This window comes from Erinaceus europaeus, chromosome 4 (genome assembly GCF_950295315.1).
Source record: "Erinaceus europaeus chromosome 4, mEriEur2.1, whole genome shotgun sequence".
NCBI lineage: Eukaryota > Metazoa > Chordata > Mammalia > Eulipotyphla > Erinaceidae > Erinaceus > Erinaceus europaeus.
Window position 1 is genome coordinate 123,873,617 of NC_080165.1, and position 25,137 is coordinate 123,898,753.

At 34.3% G+C, this 25,137-nt stretch overlaps 1 protein-coding gene across 7 annotated transcripts in view; it reads left to right on the forward strand.

Moving 5' to 3' along the window:
• The window catches only part of PTPRK (protein tyrosine phosphatase receptor type K), a 603,479-nt gene that overhangs the window by 525,579 nt on the left and 52,763 nt on the right, over positions 1–25,137 (forward strand). For 5 of the 7 annotated variants that reach the window (XM_060190490.1, XM_060190487.1, XM_060190489.1 and 2 more), the window contains exon 14: positions 18,432–18,570. In XM_060190490.1, the coding sequence (XP_060046473.1) occupies positions 18,432–18,570 (139 nt within the window). The remainder of the gene's footprint in view (positions 1–18,431; positions 18,571–25,137) is intronic. The other 2 variants (XM_060190488.1, XM_007524996.3) reach the window with 1 other exon arrangement.

Consider the following 25,137-nt stretch of genomic DNA (forward strand, 5'->3'; position numbering starts at 1 on the left):
TCCAGCTACTATCTGATCAGCCATGTAGAACTTATTCTGTGAAATTGAAGAAGCTTTCCTTTTTCAGTTTGAGTCACACATATGAAGGCTTTGATAAGATTAAAATAATCCAAGGAAGCAATTTCAAGATACTCAGCTAGAATAGGAACCAAGAAAACCTCATGTCCCATGTCTCACATGACATAGTCACCTCTTGGAAGAATTAGGTTTTAGGAACCATATTGATAATGTCAGTATATATAGATACATATGAACACCTACTGTTGAGCTAGAAATACTGCTGGCTATGCTACAAATCTTATATTGTGTATCTTTCAAAAATGTCTCTGTTTTGGCTGATTTATAAGAAACCAATTATGCTGTGATTTTGAGACTGTACTTGTGAGTCACTTTTGGTGCTCTGACCAGATTCCATTTACCATTGTCATGCACCTCTTCTCCAGTTTCTGTCACAGATTTATAGCTACATCCTTCTCACAGGAATCATTCACAGCTGAAATCTGTTGCTTCCCTCAGGCAGTAGACACCTAGCTCCCAACCATCTCAGTTAGTAACTAAGTGACATGGGGACATAAAGCCAGCTCCCTCATCTCAAAGTGAAGAACTCTGGCAATTCATGCTCTGCACTTCTCTCTAGTTAAGATTATATTCATACTTACATCTTTTCTTTGTAGTATCCTCATTCTCTTCTTCTGATAGAACTCCCTTAAAGTATGTACAGAGTCCTTATCTCAGTCTCTACTTCTAGGGGACTTGAGAGAGTAATATATTTGAAAGCATTTATTCTGCAGTTTTATCTTTCTTCTCCAGAACATGCAGAACACGATGCTCACAAGTATTTTGAAGAGCTGGTAAAGGGGGAAATTTGACCTTCCATTGGCTAAGTGCTCACAGTGAAATATGTAAAATAATTCAAGTCACAAGCAGTGCAGCACAATTCATATCTTACTTTAAATTTGAATTCATAGCTCACTGAAGAATTAGGAACTTGACAGAAATGGAGAGCAGATTTGATAATGTCAAAGTGGAATCACTTTAACATCTTAACTTGAAATTGGAACCCATCAAAACAATCTTCTCAAAGAGAAAGTCAAATTTATGTATACAAATACTAAATCAGAACCGTTTTGCTGCACACCTACTGTCTACCACTTTAAGAAAGTAAATATAATCATGATGTGTTTCATACTTTCAAGCAGTTTTGACTAGTGAGGGAGCCTGACAAAGAGGCTGATAGTTGTAATATATTATGCTCCTTTTTCTGCACATCCTCTCTTCAACATTTGTTGTTACTGTCTTTTCTAATGTATGATGTTCTTACAAATGAAAAGTAGTATCTCATTGTTATCTTTATTTTAATTTCTTTGATAATTAATGACTTTGAGCACCATCTTATATGTCTGTTAGTCTATATGTGGATCTCTTCCTTGGTGAAATTTTTTACCATGTCCCATTTTAATGGGGTTGCTTTTTTTGTGTGTGCTATGTTTATATATTTTGGTTATTAGTTCTTTGTCTTAAGTGTATTGTGTAAGATCTTCTCACACACCATAAGGTGTCTTTCTTCCATATGGAAGTTTTTCTAACTATGTGTAAATGGATAGTGATGTGGGCCAGGGTAAAGTACATTAATTCTGAGTGAATTAGTCAATACCTTTTAGAAGATCACAGTAGAGTGGAAACTATATATAGGTTCAACAGTATAACATAATGATTAATCAAGATTTATTTATACCATGATGTTCCGATATATAAATGAATAATCTATTACTAGAGTTAGTCTTAAAAGCTTCATGGGAAAGGTGGATTTGAAGAACATAGGCCTTCTACAAAAACCATTACAAGCCTAATGTGGCAACTGTCTTTTTTTCTCTTTCCTCATCTCCTTCTTTCAGTACCAACAGTTTGGTTGTATGTGATTCTCTTGATTACTGATAGCCTCTACCTTGAATCATACTACTTCAATCACATTAGTTTTGACAGTCTAAATAATGACCTTCCAGACACCAAGCAAATATACTTTGTATCCATAAGAAAATAGAAGAATAAGAAGAAGACGGAGGAGGAGGAGGAAAAAGAGGAAGTGGAAGAGGAGAAGGAGGAGGAGAAGAAGAGAAGGAAGAAGAGGAGGAGGAGGAGAAGAAGAGAAGAAAGAAGAGGAGGAGGAGAAGAAGGAAGAGGAGGAGGAGAAGAGGAAGAAGATGAAGATGAAGAAGAAGAAGAGGAGGAGGAAGTAGAAGAAAAAGAAGAAGAAGGGAAAAGAAAAGGAAAAAAAAGAAAGAAAATTTGTGGGCAAGATTTAGTTAAGGACCTTCACAAGGGGACACTCTTCTTGGATTAATTAGGTGGTCACTAAATTAAGTTATGTGAAAAAGGATCTTACATGCAAAAAAGGAGAAGACAATGTGATTACAGAAGCAGGAATTGCTTGAAGCAATCCCAGATCAAGGAATACCAGACTCTGGCTCAGCCAAGAACCTATTCTCCCCAAGAGCCTCCAGAGTGAACCTTGTTTGCTGTTGGTTGTTGTTTGTTTATTCATTTATTTTATTTTTGTATTTTCCTTTACCCCATCTGGGTGCCTGCAAAATGAATCTACTGCTCTTGCTCACCATTTTTCCTCTTTTATTATTTTCTTTTAATTTGATAGAGCAGAGAAAATTGAGGTGGGAGTGGGGTAGAGAGGGAGACAAAGAGAGATACCTGTAGCCCAGCTTCACTACTTCTATAGCTTCCCCACTGCAGGTGGGGCCCAAGGTCTTGAACCTAGTTCTTTGCTCAAGCAATATGTGCTCTCAACCAAGCACACCCAGCCCTTAATGTATGCTACATCAAACCACCAAGTTTGTGGTGAATTTCTTACAGTAACCATTGGAAACCAGATGTAAATGTAAAATTATCTTACAAGCTTTTTTCTCTGAGGTGTAAATATTTAGTCAGCATTTTATCTTATTTGATCAGGAATTGAACCAGAGTTTTCTAATCTACAAAAAAGCTGACATTCATCATTATTTAAATATGTTTCATACTTTCCTGTAAGATAGAACAATTTATCAAGAGCTGTGTAAGAATGTTTTGTTTCCTTTGAGGTCCAGCTTAAATAACTTTTATATAGCAAAAGTTGGAGGAAACAATCTGTCTGAATCAGAGACATTCAAATATGAGTTCATAGGAACTAGAAGAAAAACAAAACTTGGCCCCATAGGGAAAGACTGTCTTATGCAAATCTTTGTTGTTAGTCAAGTTTATACATGAAGAATGCAGAATTCTGTTTCACTGTTTGTTGGGGATTTGGAAATAGCTTGAGATAATCTAATGTAAAAGGTTTGGCAAATTATTTTAGCTTTGCAGAATTTACTCCACATATGTCAAAGATATTCTTTTTTTAATTTTTTTTTTATTTAAGAAAGGATTAATTAACAAAAGTCAAAGATATTCTTACTGTGCTGTAAAACAAACTGCCATTGAATGTGACCCTTGTTAAAAAGGTAAATATTGGAATTTACATTTTATTCTTCACATTAATTTTATTTGTCCATGTTAGTAAACTGCAAAAAATATATATAGTCACAAAGCCAAAAGCATGCTAATAAATTCCAAGGATCATACAAGTTAAAATAATATTTCTGAAAAAAAATTTTAAATATATTTTTCTGGATTGTACATGATGAGATGTTAAATTATTAATATCCACACTTGACTTCAAATTATCTGTGCCTTAAAGTTACACTGAATAAGGAATAATTAATATTTTCTCTCTCAGGGATGAGTGATGTCTCAGTGACTAAAACACACAATTTACAACATGTGAATCTCTGGGTTTGGTGCCCAGCACCACATGGGTGAACACTAGTGTCAAAGGAATCCCAGAGTGCCAAGGGAGCAGAGCTTTGTTATCTCTTTGTATCTCTCCTTTCTCTATGTATGTCTGTGCCCCATCTATTAATCTCTAAAAGTTATATACAGATAAAAACTGGGTCAAGGACCCAGCTCAGCAGTACTGAAAATACATAAGAACCTAGATTCACATATATAAATATATTTATACTTTTTCCCTTAAAAATGTTTTGAATAAACAAGAGCATTCATAAAATCATGGTTTACAAATAGAGTAGCAATGTAATTTTATATTGAAAACATCTTATTTTTGAAGTCATCTCATTTGCATCATCTTGGATGGAATTTGAAGACATCATGTTGAGCAAGATAAGCCAAAAGGAGAAGGAAAAATATCAAATAACCTCACTTATAAATGAGACTTAATAAATAAGGACAGAGAGGGAGAACACAAAGTGAAACATGGACTGGCATTGTGAGGGGGGTGAGAAAAGAAATATGCTTGGGAGTTGGGCGGTAACACAGCAGGTTAAGCACACATGGTGCAAAGCGCACAGTCCAGCTTAATGATACCGGTTTGAGCCCCCAGGTCCCCACCTGCAGTGGAGTCGTATCACAGGCGGTGAAGCAGGTCTGCAGGTGTCTTTCTCTCCCCCTCTCTGTCTTCCCATCCTCTCCATTTCTCTCTGTCCTAACAACAATGACATCAATAACAACAATAATAACTACAACAACAATAAAAAAACAAGAGCAACAAAATGGAAAATATTTTTTTTAATTTTTAAAAAGAAATATGCTCATAAAATTTCTAAATTAGTGAAGTGCATGAGAAAGAGCAAGTTTACACGATGGTTGTTGAAAAAGAAGTTGATTCGTATCATTAAAGCAGGACAAGTCTGCCAGTGAGTACTGAGGACTATGAGCTGAACTATGAGCTGGTGATACTGGAGACCATGCCTTAAAGATCACTTTACAATGCCTCTCCTAGGAATATATCCTAAAGAAGCAAACAGACTCATCCAAAGAGATTGTGTATAACTATGTTCATAACAGCAAATTTTTTAATAACCCTATCTTGAAAGCAAGCTAGGAGTCCAATAGTACTCAGCTATTAAAAATGATGAAGTCACTTTCTTCACTACATCTTGAATGGAACTTGAAGGAATCATGTAAAGTTAGCTAAGCCAGAAAGAGGATGAATGTGATAGGTTCTCACTCATGGGTTGAACTTCAGAAACAAGAACTGAAAGGGAAAACACAAAGTAAAACTTGGACTTGTTAGGTATGTTGCACAAAGACAAAGGTCTCTTGTCATGTTTTCAGGGCCAGAGAAGGAGGATACCTAAAAAGTTACTTGGACAGACCAGAAAATTCTAAGTTCTTGCTGAGAGCCTGAGGTGTCTTTTCACTGACCTGTAACATCCTAGAAGTTAAAGCAGGCCAGCAAAATGGTGCTCCCTTCAGGTTCATGGCCCTTTTATAAACAAGGCTTACAAAACATCAGATACAAAGTGGTAGATTTGGGCGGGAAGCAGAGCACACCATGGGGTAACTTAATATAAAGATAGTAGATTCTAAGCACAAATGGTGCAAAGTGAAGGATGGGAATGTGGATCCTTGTTTGAGCCCCCAGCTCCCCACCTGTAGGGGAGTCATTTCACAGGCAGTGAAGCAGGTCTGCAGGTGTCTTATCTTTCTTTCCCCCTCTCTGTCTTCCCCTCTTCTCTCCATTTCTCTCTGTCCTATCTAACAATGATGACATTAATAACAACAATAATAACCACAACAACAATAAAAACAAGGACAATAAAAAGGAAATAAGTAAATTAATATTTTTAAAAATCTTTAAAAAAAGTAGATTCAACTCAGTATATGAATAACTTCTGCTTATCAGTAGCTACTGAAAGCCCTCTTCCATATCAAACATTAAAGCATTAAATGTTTAGGATTTTTGGCTGCCCTCAGGTTTTAGCCTATTAACCCTACTTTTTAAGGACTATTCAAATAGCTTGCTGGGAACAATCTTTCAGGTACTGGCTGCAAATATAAAGGAGGAAAACAGGGAGAGAAGTGGGAGGGGGGCACTTTTACTTCCTGGTATATGATGATGGAACAGATCCTAAGTTAGGGGTGAGAGTGTTTTGCAGACACCTATCATGACGAGATGAAAATATGCCCATGTACCAACCATAATGTGTTAACCACTAACCTCCCAATTAAAAAAAGAAAGAGAGAGAGAAATGAAGGAAGAAAAAGAGAGAGAAAGAGGGAGGGAGGAAGGAAGGAAGAAAGGAAAATACATGGTCATTTTCTTCACAAACTAGTAGTCTTGAACAATAGGAGGACTTGTTTGGAGTAGATTATTAAAAAATCAGTTTTAAGGAATTAAAAATAAGTTGAAGTAAGCAATGGATTCTGTAAACTTGATGCTGACTGGAAAGGCAAATATAAGAAAGGTTAAAGCAAAATGAAACTGCTTATTTAAAGGATGTTGAGAAATAGATTTGAGAGGACAAAAGTAAGGGACCAAAAGTTAAAATGGTGAAAAGAGAAAGAAACTCATACTGTGTTTTCAAAATTTATCAAAGTAGAATATGAAATAGGGTTAAAGGAGAAAAAGATATTATTGGTAATACAGAATTGCTGAAGGTACCACTGAGGAGCATTTGGAATTCATACTAACTTTTGAAACAGTAAAAAAAGTTGAAAGTGGATCATCTCATTTTAGATTATATCCTCATAATTTGAGTACTATTAAGTATTATGATTGGCTTCTATTTCTTTCTCTAATATCTCAAATTATATTATATTTAGATGTGAAGTCGTCCCCCCCCATTTGTGTATTGAATGGCATGTTTGGATGATTGATCCAAATCCAGTATTCTGAGTTCTTTGTCATCAAAAATGCCAAGTGCATTTGCCTTTTAATTGCATACAGTGACTAAATTTTAGTATTTCAGAATTGTCTTTGAAGAAATAAATTCTCTGGTCCTGTACTTCACAAGAGGAAAAAAAAAACATTAAGAAGCTACATCCCACATCTCCAGATACTCACATTTATCAATTATGAACATTTTACTTTAAAATTTAATTTATAGACTGTTTAACAATTGACATTGTGTGTAGGTATGTGACCCAGCCTCTCTATTTGTATGCATCCCACTTATTTCCCTTCAGCTCAATTTATTTCAGCCTCCATAGGTTATTTCTTGGGTTTCTAACATGATAATCTGAATATGGGAGATACGTTCTTTATTGCTGGGCTAGCATAGGGATGCCTCTTCCCGGGCACGTGCTCTCTGGGTTGGAGGGAACGTGACCAGAGCCAGCCTGGGCTGCTACTCACTCAGCGATGCGGGAGATAGATGACTCAGGAACCAAGCTTGTGGTGTGCTTAAGCAATGCAATGTCTTCATTGATCTGAGACAAGGCTTTTATAGAATAGAACCAGAAGTGGCAAGTCAGAAACGGAAATGGCTAGGAAAGGGAATGGAGAAAGGCAAAAAGGCAAAAGCAGACTGGGAAGGTAGAAACTTCCTTAGCAACTGTTGCAAGGGTTTTAACTGGTGGGATTAATATTACCCTGCAGGCAGGGAGAGTCTTAAAGATAGATCAAAGGAATGGAATGGGTTGGGATCTTTCAGGCAAAACAATGATTATGTAGATAGGCCATATATCAGGAATGCAGGGTGCTTTGTGAGCCCTCACAATTACTCAACATCTCCCCCTTTCTTTTATCTAATGGCCATAATATCAGGAATGTGGGGTGCTTTGTGAGGCAGGGAGTCTGATAGGACGAGGCACACCTTTGGGGTTATTCCTGGCCCTCCTTGCCCAACCTCTTGATAGAGAGAGAGACTGACAGGAAAGAGGCACTCCTCAGGTCAAACCCTGCCAAGCTCAACCACATCCTCACAATTTCCCAACACTTTATCATTTCTGCTTTCTTTTCCCCTTCCTTTTTGTATCTCTGGACTAAATGTGGACCGGTTCATTATCCTCCAAACTTAAATTTAAATTAATACAAAATAAATAATTAATACAAAATAAATAAATTTAAATTAATACACTACTATATAAGTTACACATAAATTATAAAATAGATTACTTTGATTATATCTGTGGTCTGAAATATCTTCCAATCTACCATGTGTTGCAGAATTACTAAAAAAGTATTTTAGCCCAGTTTTACATGTGGATGATGAATAAATAATTAAGGACATTTTAGAGGTGAGAGGGTAGAGAAGGGTTTATGCCATGGATAAAATTGAAAATAAAATCCCATAATTTGTCTTTTGTACTAAGAAGTTTAACAGATTAGGTGCTTTGAAGAACTCTTCTAAACTCTAGGACTAGAACAATGGGTTGAGGAGATAGCATAATGGTTATGTAAAGGACTTTCATGCCTGAGGCTGTGAGTACAATACTGAGCACTACCACAAACCGAGTTGAATAGTATAGGATTTATCTTTGAATAAATCCCTGGTCTCAAAGCAGCTAATATATATCTGTAAGAACCCATTATTCTGCTTATCTCAAGTCCCCTCTAGCCCCCAGTCCTCTACATAAAATACAGATAAAGAGAAATGAGAATAGTAACTGATAGGTAGAAAGAGTATTTCCTGAACTGAGATGCTGAATTATAACACCCTTTTTAGTCACTGCTCTTTTGACAATAATATGGGAGCCAGTATATATATGTGCTGAATTCTATGGCAACTCATGGTTATTGGCCAAAGCAGACACAATTTTCTTAGATGAAAGCATGATCATTTTAGTCCTGCAAAATTCCTACAGTCTAACATAAATAAATTACTTTATAATTAAAGGCCACCAAGCATTCATGAAGGTAACCCACTGTGAGTGTTAACACAAACAGCAGATCAAAATTCCAAAACGATTGCAGATACTTTGCTTGCCAGGTATGGAGTACCAGAGAACTGTATACAAAATATTTAATAAAGCAGTACAGATTATAAAGATGAATAAGATGCCAGCAAGAGTTGCTAAATGAAGGAAAAGCAAAATTATTCAACTTTTTAAATAACATTTTGGGTTGACTAAGAAACATATTGAACAGAAACAAAGACATAATATCATCTGTATCTGAAGAAATTACTCAGAGCTAAATAGAAGGGTATGCCAAGATCTTCAAGAAAATAGAACTATGCCTGGGAACATTCCCAGCAATTATCCCAGTATATTCTGGAACTATGGTAATTAAGTTAATGTTATATCACCATAAAGTCAATTATTTGCCTCTTGAACAATTGTAGAAAAGCTGAAAAGTGAATTCATTCATTCGAGTAGTTTAGATATATGACAAAAATGATTTTGTAGATTACTGAATTAAAAAAAAAAAGAAGTTGTCCAAAGGATTTCTGGACTTTTGTGCAGAACATGATAGTGACTGAAATGCCTTCCAACTGTATGTCATACTTAGAAAGCAATTTCAGATGGAACAAGGGTAAAATATGAAGTTAGTGCTTTAAACTTTGAGACAACAGAAATACATTTATAAATCCAGGCTAGGATTATAATTGATTTCAATAAAATTAAAAGCCCCTTTTCATTTAAGTATAAATAAAGTGAAGAAAAAACACACAGTAGAAGGGACTTGCAACACTTATAACTGATAAAGACTTAGTATCTACATATAAAATATCTATCTATTTATTTATTTACATATTTTTGCCTCAAGGTTTATCACTGGGACTTGGTGCTGGTACTACTAATCCACTGCTCTTGGCAGTCATTTTTTCCACCCCCCATTTTATTTGATAGGACAGAGAGAAATGAAGAGGGGAGGAGAGATAGGGAGAAAGACACCTGCAGACCTGATTCACAACTTTTGAAGCATCCCCACTGCAGGCTCAAACCCCCTTCCACAGATTATTGCACATAGCACTTATGTGCTTAGATGCCCCCTTCTAACCTCCTCTCTTTTTATTTATTTTTTAAATTAAAAAAAATTTTTTAAAATTTATTTTCCCTTTAGCTGCCCTTGTTGTTTATTGTTGTTGTAGTTATTGTTGTTGGATAGGACAGAGAGAAATGGAGAGAGGAGGGGAAGACAGAGAGGGGGAGAGAAAGAGAGACACCTGCAGACCTGCTTCACCGCCTGTGAAGCGACTCCCCTACAGGTGGGGAGCTGGGGGCTGGAAACAGGATCCTTACACCAGGTCCTTGCACTTCGCGCCATGTGCACTTAAATAACCTGCTACGCTACTGTCCAACTAATTTATTTATTTATTTATTTATTTATTTATTTATCTGGTGTTTATTTTTCATAAGACAGAGATAAATTGAGAGAGGGGTAGAAAACAGAAGGATTCGGAAAGAGGTACACTGCTTCACTGCTCTTGAAGCTTTCCCAGAAGACCAGGGGCTTAAACTTGGGTCCTTGTGCATGATTTAATATGTGCCAGGAGCACCACTGACTGACTGGTCCCTCATATAAAATATTTTATAAATAATTTTCTCTCAATAAGAAAAGGGTAGGGGGCCAGGTGGTGGTGCACCCAGCTGAGAGCATATATTATTATGTGCAATGACCCAGGTTCAAACCTCTGGACCCCCCCTGTAGAGAGAAAGCTTCACAAGCATTGAATCAGTGCTTCAGATATCTACCTTTTCTCTCCCACTGTATCTCCCCTTTTCTTCTCAATTTCTCTGTCTCTATAAAATAAAAAAATAAAATAGAAATATTTGAAAAAAGATACAAAAACATGAAAACCAAATAAAAAATTGTGTTAGAATTGTGCAACTCAGAAGGTAATTTTAGTAATCAAATTTATTATATATCGTGTTCTACCCATTGAATTGGCAAAATGTATGAAGTCTGGTAATAATGAAGTGTTAATTTGTACTTTCAAGTTTGTATCCATTGATGGTGATATGTAAGTTAGTAATAAGGGAGGCGAGAGCAAAATAAGTCATCCTGTAGCCCTCTGGCTTCTTTATGGCTTGAAAATTTGTCAAATGTGACTTAAATTAATAAAAGCAAAGGTAAAAAAGGAATTGGTTAACAGAACCTGAAGCTCTTGTCTCCATAAGAGTTTCAGTGATTCTTAGGAATGTTCACCCACACCATTGTAGGCTTTCTAGTGTGAGGAATTTTAGAAAATGCAAAGAAATCTCTTAAGGTGGCATAACCTCTACCTTATCTTAGAAGAGTGGAAGACTTTGGAGAATAGAGAATAGAGGGCAGAGCCAGGGTTTAGTGAGATCTAGGACAAGAAGCTCTAAGGACACTTTCCAGGGTGACCATTTTCCACCCTCTCCACAGATTAATTTTTTTTTTTTTCCTGAGGCCTCCACTTCAGAGTTAAAGCTATGTTTTCCTTTCAGTGTTTCCTTCCATGAAAGTAATTCCTTTGCCAAAAACATACTCTGGGTGAGAGATTTTTATTCTCCTGCAAAAACAATTTGGCATTGTTGAATAAAACTGAATATTTTCAGTCATCAGATATAGTCAAATGTACTATAAGACTATACCAAACACTGGAATAGATTCAGGAGTCTTTTTGTATTTGGCAAACGGCTGATGGCTTCAAATGATTATGCTATGTGATACCCTAAAGGAATTTTCAGTGATAAGACTGAAAAGAAGTTGATTTGAGTTTAGTTTTTAATGACCTGTATTTCATACCAAGACTTTTGTGTTTCCCTTTGAACAGAAATATTTTAATGGCATCATTTAATCACCTCTGTGTTTTAGAAAACTCATTCTGCTGATAATATACAGAAGGTCTATGCAGGAAGGATAAAAAAATAGCAAGATGTCTTGATCCAAGTTAAGTAGTCAGAAAAACATGAAAACAAAAACTGAACAGATTTCAAAGGTAAATTAGCAAATAGACTCAACTGTTTAAGGAGTCAGAAAGCAAAAATGGTTGTATTGTTACTCAGTTGAGTAAGTTTTAGTAAATGGAAGGCTTAATGAAAAAAAAATACATTTAAGAAAACATTCCCCTTTCATAAAGTTACTTTGAAGCAAAAAATAACATTTTTAAACTTTAAATAATTCCTAAGACATAATACTTATTGTATTACATTTAGGTTTTTTTTTTTTCCTTTATCATTTTTTTCTCAGGACCTTCTGTAACATTTTGAACTTTGGTTGAAGCTAAGCAAGGGCCCAATGCCCGGTGCCATAGAAAGCTAAATTCTGTCAATCCAACTTTAATATGAAGAGAAATTGATTTATTGCCTTCTGAACTCAAAGAGACCAGAGTATATTAACTAATGCAAATCAACCTTTCCCAAAGAGAGTAGGTAGCTTTTTATACAGATTAAAGCAGGAACGGTCTGAAAAGTCAGGAGGTGGATTTGGAGGCAGTCAGAAAGTGGTCTTAGACCCTTCCCCTCCCCCCGGTCTCCTGACAGTACCATTGCTTCTCAAAGTCTTCCTAGAAAAAAAGAAAATCATATATATTAACTATTTTTTGACATTTATCTATTAACGAGAGAGAGAAAGCTAGAACATAGTTCTGGCATGTGCAATACCTGGGACCAAAGTCAAGACCTTATACACACAAGTCCAAAACCTTATTCACTACACCACCTCTGAGATAGGGTTAACTTTTATTTTTTCAAGAAAGCAATGTTAGCAGGATTTGAGTCCTGGAGTCTATCTTTTTCTTTCCAGACTCAGCTTTGGTATATTAACTGCTAGAGTAAAGTTCAACCTGATTTATCAGTCTCAAGTCATCTCCAGCCCCTGAGAGCCATGTCAAATAGATCATAGCTTTTAAGACATAATTTCATGGCTTAAGACCAAAAGAAATTTAGAGATTATAAGGAGGTATCTTAAGTAGTGTGAAATTAGTTTAAAATATTTGTAATATAGTCTACACTTTTATTTTAAAGTTTCTAGATGTCTACATAAACCAGTATGATTTACCACAACCACTCTCTAGATAATAACCATATCTGTATTGCATAAGAATAGATTATATTCTAGCTGCCATTACAGAAATATGTAATATAAATCTATTTTTCATCTTTCTTCAATATCAAACTTGCTGATAGGCTCCTTTCTATTGTCAACAATCTTAGTCTAGTCAAGATTCATAATATATAATATGACATGATAAAACAAAATGACTTCAAAGGATCGCAGAATTAAATAATACATGCTTCAAGATGCCCATGAGGGTGAGATGTTCACTGTGGCACAGTATTTAATTAATGACACGTACTTTACAAAACTCATCATTATATATTAATACAATAGACTGCTGAGGTGCTTGAAAATCTCTTTTTTAGTACAGTTATTTCCTCACTTTGTAACTTTAAATTTTCACATGGCACAACCAAAAGACTGCCTATAGGACATGCATAATTGTTTCTGATATTACCAATGTTTTTCTGGCTTAAAAAAAGAAAATTCCTTTTGTTTCATTAGTGTTCCTAAGAGCAGTGTAGTACACTATTACTTCTCTTGTTCGGTGCATATATTTTTTAGTCTAGGAAGTGCTCACTTGCTTATTATGATATACAAATAAGGAAAAGTATTAAGGATTAAAATAGGGTCTTGCTAGTATCAAATCTCTTGTACTCTCAACGATCCTTATAGTCTCTGTGGTCTTGGACTTTGTTCTAAAGTAGATGGGGACAAGTGGTAGAATTGACTACGTATAAAAGAACGACTAGCATAGGGGTTTACCATCTCTAGACAATTCAATAATATATCTACCACGTTCATCCTATGCTAATATCTATAACGGGACACATGTCAGATTAACTATATTCTTGTGTTTTTAAAATGAAAATTGATTTTCTCTACTAAGTAAGTATTATTTTTTCATTTATTCAGCTAATACTTTCTGCAGATCCTTTCCAGGTTCTATTGATGAACACAGTATCTGCTTTCATGGTTCTAATCAGTGAAGCAATATGATACAGTTGAAGCGTTAGAAATGCTGTGGACTAACCTGTATGTCTTGATGAGAAATAGAGAGTACAGACAAGGAGACAAGAAAAGCACTGATTACTCTGTAATCTATATGAGAAATGATACTGGCAAGAGTTAAGGCAGTAACGGTAAAGATTTGAAAAGCAGAGAATAGACATGTTGGAAGTGGTAACAGTTTTTAACGCAATTGTATGAAAAAGAATAGTGTCTCACTGTACCTAGAAAATTTCCAGTGTTTGCACTTTTATGTCATAAATAATAATTTTTACTTTCATTTTCAAAAACATCTCAATATGATAATACTATGTTAATTCTAGAAATAAGACAAAGAACTCAGGAATGATGCCCAGATATCTTATCTGAACAACTGGATAGTTGTCCTGTCTGTTGAAAAGAATGACATTATAATAAGGACTGGAGTGAGGATATGATCAAGTTCAGATTTTGGTATGATGTGTGCAGGGTTACTACTATATCCCACCTTTAAGTGCAAATACACAAGAGTCAGGTGACTGCAATAGTAAAGTTATACAAGTAAATGTATTCACCATACTGCAATAAATACAAGATGTTGTCAGGAGCCTCAGGTTCTTGAAAACCTTAAGATAACTTTCTTTTTTTTTTAAAGCAAAAGATACCACACCAAACATAACTTCACCATTTTATGTATTTTCTATTGATTATCACCCCCGACCCCGACACACACACACACACAGACACACACACACACACACACACACACACAGACACACACACACACACACACACACCCTATGGTTCAGGAACATTTATTTTTAAGATAAATGAAGGGAAGGAGTCATTAGAAACCACATCTGGAAAGGAGAGGCAATAATCAAACTAAGAGAGGGGTATTATTAAAGTCGCCAGACAAGGAGTGTTGCAAAAATAGAATGGACAACAATGTTGAATGCTATTAAGAGGTCGTGTAAAATAAGAAAAGTCCATATTGAATTTAGGAATCAGTAGATAATTAGATAGTGGTGGTAGTTGTAGTTTAGTGTCTTTGAATGACATTAGCCAAACTGTAGGATTTTGGGTTTTGTTTGAAATATGAATGTGAACATTCTTTTTTTCCAGAATTATAACTGAAACATAAAGAAAGCATCAATAAGTAACTGAAGGAATTTTGGAATCCACAGTCATTGGTGTCTCTAAAGTCACAATAAGATAATCTATATTGCACTTAAAGTGTTCACCTCTAATATTCCTCATGAAATTGAAAATATATTTTGTGTGAATGCTGCTATTAACAATGTAGTGTTTAGCTAAGGTTATATAGTTTAGATACTTGTATTTTTTAGCCTAAAGCTTTCTTCTAGAATGTATAGATAAATGTATAACTGGTGAGAGCAAGAATATAATTTGTAAATTTCCTTTAACATAATATTTTTGAACTAAAAATCCATTGCATAAATTTTCCCAGTTTAAATACATCCTTAGTTTATTTATTAATGCCCAGCAAGTCATGTTGTGCATGTCTTAATGTATTGGAGATTCTGAAAATATACTTTGGCAGACAAAAAAAGGTGAAGACTTACGGCGTGATAAAATATTTCGGATAATGTTAGATCACATGGCTTTATTTATTTATTTGTTTATTTATTGCCACCAGGTTTATGGCTGGGGCTCATTGCCCTGCACTATAAATCCACCACCCTGGTGGCCATTTTTTTTCTTTTCTTTCAAAAAATTTGTATTTATTAGTTGGGGTAGAGAGAATCAAGAGTGGGAGGAGGGATAGAGGGAAAGATACGACCAAGGACTGGGGGAAAAAATAAGACAGGTGATTAAGTATTTAAAGTGAACAGTTTTGAGGTCCAGGAAGATAGCACAGTGGTTATGTAAAATATTTTGATGCCTGAGGCTCAGAAGGCCCAGATTCAGTCACTGGCACTACAATAAGCCAAAGATGGTTATATATATATGTGTCATAAATTTAATTAAAATTGATAGTAGTAAGAAAAAGAACTATGGGGAGTTGGGGGGTAGCACAGCCGGTTAAGCATAGGTGGCGCAAAGTGCAATAACTGCATAAGGATCTTGATTCGAGCCCCGGGCTCCCCACCTGCAGCGGAGTTTCTTCAGAAGCGGTGAAGCAGGTCTGCAGGTGTCTATCTTTCTCTCCTCCTCTCTTGTCTTCCCCTCCTCTCTCCATTTCTCTCTGTCCTTTCCAACTACAAGGACACCAATAGCAACAATAATAACTACAACAATAAAACAAGGGCAACAAAAGGGAAAATAAATAAATATTTAAAAAAAATTTTTAAAGAAAAAGAATTATAATGATGATGTCATAATGCACACTTTGCAGGGACCCAGTAAGTGGCACACTTGGTTTATTGCACATTTTGTCATGTGCAAGTACCAGGGTTCAAATTCCTAGTGTCTGTATGCAAAGAGGAAGTTTCTCTAGCAGTGAAGTAGTGCTTCACTCTCTACTTCACTTCCCTCTCTACTCTGGCTCCCCTGAATTTCTGTGTTTCTTAAAATAAAAAGAAAGGGTGGGGGGGGGGGAGAAGGAAAAATATTAGCCTCTAGTAGCTGCATATTCATGGTGCAAAATAAAGGCTTTGAAGAGAATTCACAATCAAGAGAAAGTAATCACCAAATCAAGTCTTAGAGAATTTTTTTTCTTTATTGGGGGAATTAATAGTTTACAGTTGACCGTAAAATGCATTGGTGTAACATTTCTGATTTTTGCACGTAACGCTCTAACCCCTGCCCTCACACACCAAGGTCCTCCTTTGCCATTATGTTCCAGATCCTGAACACTCCCCCTTGCCCCAGAGTCCTTTACTTTGGTGCAATGCACCAAGTTTTAAAGAATTTGATTAGCATTATGTACTCAGAGTAATGATGCTGAAACACTGATGAAAATTAAGTTGTAATCGTGACAGATAAATGCTCTTAAAACACTGTAATGAATGACCTTTAAAAAAACATTTGGTTGAGGAGGGGATAGCATAATGATTATGTAAAGAGACTTTTATGTTTGAGGCTCCAATGTCCCAGATTCAATTTCTCTGCACCACCTTAAGCTAGTCCTTAGCAGTGCTTTGGAAAAAACCAACAAACAAGCAACAAAAGCATGTATTCAACAAAAGGATGTAGAGTATGACTTCACACTATTTGCGTATTAAATTACAAAATTCTTATGACTTTGCACCCTACATATCTGGTAAGAATAAAAATATGCTTTTAAAGTTAACTTTTCATTTCTGGAAATATGGTCAGATAAATAAGATAGAAAATCGATATTATTTAATAAGACAAAAATTCTCCATCCTCTTAATTTGAAATTACTTATGCTCTTTAATAAAGCATCCTCCATTATCATGTTTTATTGAAAGAAAAAATATATTTAAATTATACTTACCTCAATGAACAAGAATTGATCATCCAAAGAATTTCAGAAATATTTGTCCTATTGAATATATCAGAAAATCATAAAATGAAAATTTTACCCTCTGAATGTCAAGTTACACATGTATTTGGAAACATTCAGAAATGCCATTTTAGTCGCTATAAGGGGTGTAAATTTTATTCTGTTCTTGAGCATTTTATTATATATCTAAGCTTTGTTTTTTCCTTATTTCTAAAATAGAGTCTGTGATGATAGTATTTCAAAGGAAGATTTTCTCAGAATTAGTGGAGTTTAGAAGTCAAGTGTGTGTGAGTGTGTGTGTGAGTGTGTGTGTGTGTGTGTGTGTTACAAGTTTTGGTGACTTTGAGAAAGAAAGAAACTTAAAAAATACAGAGGTATAAGAAAATGAAAATGCTAACATTAAGAGAATATGAAATATCTCTTGATATATTTCTCACTGTGGTCTTACACTATTCTTCTGACAAATAGGCTATTCATTTCCAACCTCATATTTCAAAAAACAAACTCACTCCTCTAATAGTTATACTAGATTTTTATGTAAATAAGCCCCTTCCATCCAAACATGTATCACTGATAATAACTACCTTAAATTTCTAAACACAACAATTTGTTTTTGCCATAAAGCTTATCCTCTGATTTTTAAGTATGGTTGTAGAAAATGAATTCACTAAGCTTTTTCTTTGATATTTATTCTTGTATCATTTGTTAATTGATTTTTGTTTCTATCAAAACCTTATGTATCTCATGTTGTTTTTAGCAAGCTTTTGTATTTATATTTCCATTCAAATAACACAACGATTATTTTGGCAATAATTTCTGGCCAAGGATAATTTTTCCTTTCTTTTTAAAATTTCTATTATGTATTGGCTTATTGGATAAAGCAAAATCAAGAATGAAGAGGGAGGTAGAGAAGGAGAAAGAGTCACCTGCAACACTGCTTCATCACTTGTGAAGCTTCCCCTCTGCAGGTGGGAACTGGGGACTTGAACTCAGGTCCTTGAGCACAGTCACATGTGTGCTCAACTAAGTGTGCCAGCTGTTGTTCCCATTAATTTCCTTTTTAAAAATGCATCTGTTTATTTATCAGTGAGAAAGAGGGCAGGAGAGAAAGAGCCTGAGTATCACTCTGGCACCTGTAAGTCCAGGGCTTAAATTTAAGACTTCATGATTAAAAATTCAACATTTATTCACGGATGCATGAGAATAGTTTTTTTTATTTTTAATTTATTATTAGCTGCTTTTATTGACTGATTTTCTTGATTCATTTAGCAGCAGCAACAGAAGAACCAGAAGTGATTCCAGATCCAGCCAAGCAGACAGACAGAGTGGTGAAAATAGCAGGGATTAGTGCTGGAATTTTGGTGTTCATCCTCCTTCTACTAGTTGTCATATTAATTGTGAAAAAGAGGTAAGAACTGATTTATGTCTGTTCAATTCACCGTTTATGTCACTAGTTTTTTTAAAACTGTATTTCCTTGATCTCTTCTAAATTATATCAAATGAAAAGTATTTCTACCAATTTCTGAGTATTTCTCATGCTTTAAAATTTTTTTATTGGCTAATTGCACTTTAATTCTGGATATTGCATGTTTTTGTCAAGTTTACATTGGAACGAATGAGTTTAACTTTTTCAAATGCAAAAAGATACTTGATATTTATTTTATACTTGAAATTTTATATGTATTGGAATGGCAAAGTAGAGATTTCTCATAGTTGTTTTATGGCCTATGAATTATTTTGCATTCTTATACTACTTTTCTAATGATGGCTAAAGATAAAGGAAGAAATAACATAAAGGAAGAAAATAAACATTGCTTCATGATATTGTATATTCAGTCTTCACTAATCAAAATTCTTTAGCACTTTAATGTAAAGAATGTTTTTAAAAATTAGGTATAGCCATTTAGAATACTATATCATCCAATATCGCCATCTTCTGGAATCATATGAAGATATTAAGACCTATTGTAATTTAATCTGAACTCTATTCAGAAGCTATAGTATATTCCTACTGGAGACATTGTGAAGCATAGGGTTATTATAACTTGAATGTTTTTCCATTCTTTAAATTGTCATTATCTGTAAGACTTTGTCTAGAAAATGATAGTACTCCAGTCTTGTTTCAGTAATGGTACAAGTTGGAAGACTGTTTACAAAATATTTCCATATATAGAGTTCATTTCTACAATAATTATGTGTATAAAAATATTTTTGATCTATGAATGATATCAATTTTGTTTACATTACATTAAATGATATAGTACAGTATTATGGTTGTTGTCTTGTACTCAAAAGAAATCATTAACATTATAGATAAGATTCATTCTACATGTTCGATGATTCCATCATAGTTTATTTTAATGTATTGCCTCTTTACAATTATCCCCTGGAGATATATATGTTGGAGAAGACACATCTGCATTAGAAACATTAGGTATGCATTATAGTGTTCTGTGTTAAATTAGCTACATATGTGCTTTCCCCAATAGTGCTTTATCTTCTTTCTGTTGTCTACCTCTGTGATTGGAAAATACATTATATTTGAGGAAGAAGATGAACATATTTTAGCAGTACAAAGTTGCTAATCAAAAACTAATAAAACTGTTGAATATAACCTTCAGATCTTTTGTCTATTGTCTAAATTGATATTTGGAAAGCCAGTTAAACCATTTGGTTATTCTAGTCACTTCAGGTTGGATGAAAGCATGACTTCTGAGTATGTCCTCACTTAGAATTATTTAAAACTTTGGTTTAATTTATTATTATTATTGTTAATTATTATTATTATTGAATAATCTTATTTTCTTTGTAGTCATCCTTACCCCTGGCCCTCTTTGGCTAGTTAAAAGAGAAACATAAGTTTCCTAAATCACACCAAAACAATACCTAAGAATAATTTGTTTTGGGGTAAAATGTCTTGGCAACTCTCTAAAATTTCATAATGTGACAAATTGATTTTCAAATTCACATTATAAATTTCCATTGAAATGTATATGTTTGAGTTCTCATAGTTATGCTTTATTGGATGTTGTTTTTATAAAATCTGTGCTAGAAGTTTGTTCTTCTTTATACTATTTTCATGACTGGGAAAGTTGCAACTACTGAAAAACAAATACTTAGTTGTATTACCTTCTGACATCAAACTTAACTAAACTACTTATATCACTTCTATATCAGAAATTTTTTAATGACAGTTATGTTACACATTCATTAATTCTGTATGCCTTACCCACAAGTATCTTCATTATATACAAAATCATATATAACAGCATTCATTGCACAGTATCAAGTTGACAAATACATTTAGGTATCCAATGTAATTCCCCTCTCAGTACATAAAATTTATAATAAAATAATGAAAACTGATTTTAGGCCCTTGCAATCTTTATTTTTTTGGGAAATTGTTATATTTTTTTCCTCAAGACTTTATCCCTTTCTGGTAATACTATATGTAGATTTATTTATCAGATGCAAAAAAAAAAAAACCAGTGTGTGCTTTTGGTTGTTTTATAAAGAAATGGTTTGGAATTCAATTTAGTAAAATTCTACAACTGAAGGTATATATAAAGTAAGTCTTTAGGCTAAGAAAAGGGATATTGCATCTTTCAAACGCAACATCATTCTTTAATTTTTAGCTGTTGAATTATTTCTAAATGTATGCCATTTTTCATTGGTTATGTATTATACTTTAAATGCACAGCATGAATACATTAATAATTCCAAACAAATATTAAATTATGTTTTATTACAGTAAATGTTTGTGTATTATATCATGGTCACAGACATCTACTGTAGAAATCTTTTTTGTGTATATTTAGTATATGGTGCATATGTAAATTTACATATATACGCATATGTGTATGTACCTGTAAACCATTGAGATACTCTGACATTTTTATATTTAGGTGTCATCTTACATATACACTATATTAACCTAATAGATTTTATGTAATGTATGCAAAGAAAAAGAACTCATGTACAAGTTCTGCACATAGCTGATCCATCTGTCATGACATATAAATAGTAATGGATGATATTATGCTAAATTGCATGTTTAAATGACACAATCCATTCACTTTTTTTCAATTTTTTCGCTATTAAGAAATGTTGGCATGTTAATTTTTCCAAATTATATATTTAAAACTTCATTTTTTCTATTGCATATCTGTCTGTTAAATTGCATGGCATAATATATCTTACCAATGCATGAGCAAATTGAAGTGCAAACCAAAACACATGAATTTTATTTTATGTTTACCTTATTTTTATTTTTAGCACACATTTTTTTCTGCTTTATTGAATGTGATAGAGTCATGCTTTTCATTCACCATTGCTTCTCTTTTCCCACTGTCTGTGATTTGCTTGCCAGGAGGAGCTACTATTCTTACTCCTACTACCTGTAAGTAGAAAATGGGTGATATACAACTTTACATTTGTTAAAGATGCAATATCCCTTTTCAAAAAAAAATGTTTACAATTTTGGTGACATATCAAAAAATGTATTCTGGAATCTAAAGCTACAATGTTTTATCTATTACCTTACTTTGTTAATCTTTTTTTTAAAGGGATATTGTATTTGTATATGTTCAGCTACTTTTAATTTTTATTTACAGTTTTCCATAACTAGCTTGAGTTTATAGCCCAACCATTATTTACTTAGTTCTATACTTAAGGTACCTGACTAGTCTAGCAAAGTAGTGATAGTAGTTGTAGTTGACTAATCTTTATTTTTATGCAGTAGTGTTATATTTAACAAAATGGCACAAGTTACCTCTTTATTCCAAGATGCAAATCAAGTCAAATTTACATATAACAACATCTCTCTTCACATTTCAAGGAATCCAGGATGGGTTATAACTTCAGTATATCTTTGATCAAAAACAAAAATCTAGACAGTATGCATTTGTAAAAAGTGTGCAGGATTATAATAGTGCAGAATCAATGAAACACAAAAGTTCAAGAGTAAGAAAAAATAAGTTCTCCCACTGTAATTTAAGTAGCAGAAAGATTTTTTTTTTCAAATCATTTTATTGAGGTGGGGAAGTGGGGTTAATAGTGTAGTTGTTGAAACCTTTCATGCCATTCCCAACACCCACCCAAAGACCAATAACTTTTCAAAATCAAGAACAGGGGGCTGGACGGTGGTGCATCTGGTACAGTGCACACGTGACAGACAGTTCACAAGTTCCCAGTCTCAAGCCTCTATCCCAACTGTTGCAGCAAAACTTCACAAACAGTGAAGCAGTGCTGCAGGTTTCTCTTTCTTTCGTCTTATCTCCCCCTTCCATTTCAATTTCTCTGCATCTCTATCTAAAATAATAAACAAAAAAAAATTTTAGGAGCCCAGCAGTGGCGCATCTAGTTAAGCACACATAGTACTAGGCACAAGGACCCGTGCAAGAATCTGAGTTCCTGCTTCCAGCTCCCCACCTGCAGAAGGGAACCTTAAGTGGAAAAGCGGGTCTGTACATTTCTATCTTTCTCACTCCCTCTCCATCTCCTCCTATCCTCTCAATTTCTCTCTGCCCTATCCAAGAAAATGGAAAAAAAAAAAAAAAAGCTTACCAAGAGAAGTGGATTCCTCGTGCCAGCACTCAGCTCTGGAGTCAGAAAAAAGAAAATTATAAAGAGCAAGACAAAAAAAAAAAAAAAAACCACCCTGTATACCCTACACAAAATACAAATTTATAATAGAAATAATGAAAAATCAAACTAATGGCCTAGTGTTAAATTTCTCTTCCAAAGTTTATAGTTTAACCAAAACTTCAATAGGGGTCACTTGTTTGGATGAGGTGGGAAAATATTGTCCACTTTATTTCCCTAGTCATTTTCACTTCATCACCTTGGGTACAGGGAATTCATCCAATTTAAATGACATACAATACATTTTTTGAATACCACTTGACCAGTAGTTGATCCACCAACTTTTAATACTTAAGAATTACGATTAAGCATATTTGAGGCATATGCCCCAAAGTATTTTACTAGGTAAATTTAAGCTAGCTCTATAACAAAATTTAGTGAATCCTGACTACAGTAAACTTTACCAACATGTTATATATAAAATAAACATTTGACTTCTTAAAATCTATTAAGGCAAGCAGATATAAATTAGCAGTGGTCCCAGCTTATAATGATGAACTCTATATATTATACTTATTAAATTATGTTGAATGAAACTAAAAGCAATTAACTGTATTATTTCAGACAGTGATGGAACATTTTTCCTCTTTAGAACCCACCTATATATTATTCGTCTGCAGTTTATGCTGAATGCTTTGATAATGAGTCACTTACACATCTGTCAAACTTAAGTAGTTACAAAATGAATTACCTAGCTATCCTGAAGTGCATATTATATATGCTGTTTGGTTAGAGGAAGGCAAAACATCAAACACACAGAAATCAATAACTATTATTTATTATGAGCATTATCTATCATACTTCAAATAATGTCACATATATATATACTTAAATTGCTTAAACATTTCTAGTGAAGCTACTCTGAATTAAATATTATTTTAATTAAAAGTAGAAATAGTAAAGGGTTAAATTCAAAAGAAAACCAGACATGATCTTTGAGCGAACATTCACTACCATTGTCTTAGTGACTTATCAGTTCTTGATCCAAATACTGAATTCTGATACTATTCTTTTTTAATTTTTCTAGTAGCCTGAATTTTCTAATAGTCTATCCTGTTCACAGGGTTGTTGTGAGGTTGCAGTTATACGAAACAAGCTGATAATTTGTGACTGGTAGATATTAGCAATGGGCATATGTCCCTTTATGATTTGACAATTGTCAAAGGTTTGTGAATCTGAAAGCAAAAGTCCAATGCATTTGACAAATTCACTACTTACTTCTTCATTTGTGAGTTATATATAAATCATGTATTTTTTTAAATAAAGCCTCAAAATTTAGACATGCTTTTTTTTTTTCTTTTAGAGTCATAGTTTCAATTTTACTTTTTTTTTTTCCCAGAAAAAAAAAAGCTCTGGCTTATGGCGATGCAGAGTATTGAACCTGAGGCTTCAGGGCCTCATGCATGAAAATCTCTTTGCATAAATAGCCACTATGCTATCTCCCCTGCTAGTTTCAATTTTATATATGATATCTAATCCAAAATTCAGGTTGGACTGTATTTATTCACTTCAATATTATATATATTTTTAAAATATTTAGTTTATTTTGTATAGAGATAGAAATCAAGAAGGAAGTTGGAGACAGGAAGGGAGAGACCTGCAGCACTGCTTTGCTGTTTATGAAGTTTCCCCCTGAAAATAGGGAGGAAGGGCTTGAAGCCAGTCCCTCATCATGGTAATGCATGCTCTCCACCAAGTACTCCCTTGCCCCAACATTACATATATTTTGATTAATGAATTATTTCTTCTTGCCCAACAAAGAATCAAAGTTATTTTATTTATTTATCTTGCCTCCAGGGTTATTGCTGGGGCTCGGTACCTGCACCACGAATCCATTGCTCCTGGAGGCTATTTTTTTCCCTTTTGTTGTCCTTGTTGTTTTATTCTTGTTGTCATTATTATTGTTGTTATTGATGTCGTTGTTAGATAGAACAGAGAAAAATGGAGAGAGGAGGGGAAGACAGAGAGGGAGAGAGAAAGACTGACACCTGAAGACCTGCTTCACCACTTGTGAAGCGACCCCTCTGCAGGTGGGGAGCCAGGGGCTCCAACCAGGATCTTTATGCCAATCCTTGTGCTTTGCGCCGTGTGTGCTTAAGCCACTGCGCTACTGCCTGACTCCCTGAAAGTTATTTTTTTAATTATTATTATATATTTTTTAATGAGCGAGATGCGGAAGAAAAGCTACAGAGAGACCAGAGCACTGCTTATGTTGGTGCTGGAAGTTGGTCCTGGGATCTCCAAACATCAGGCATCAAAGTCTTCTGTGTAGCAATTATTCAGTCTTCCCCAGTCCTGAAAGCTATTTCTTAAATACCTTTCAGCAACTTAA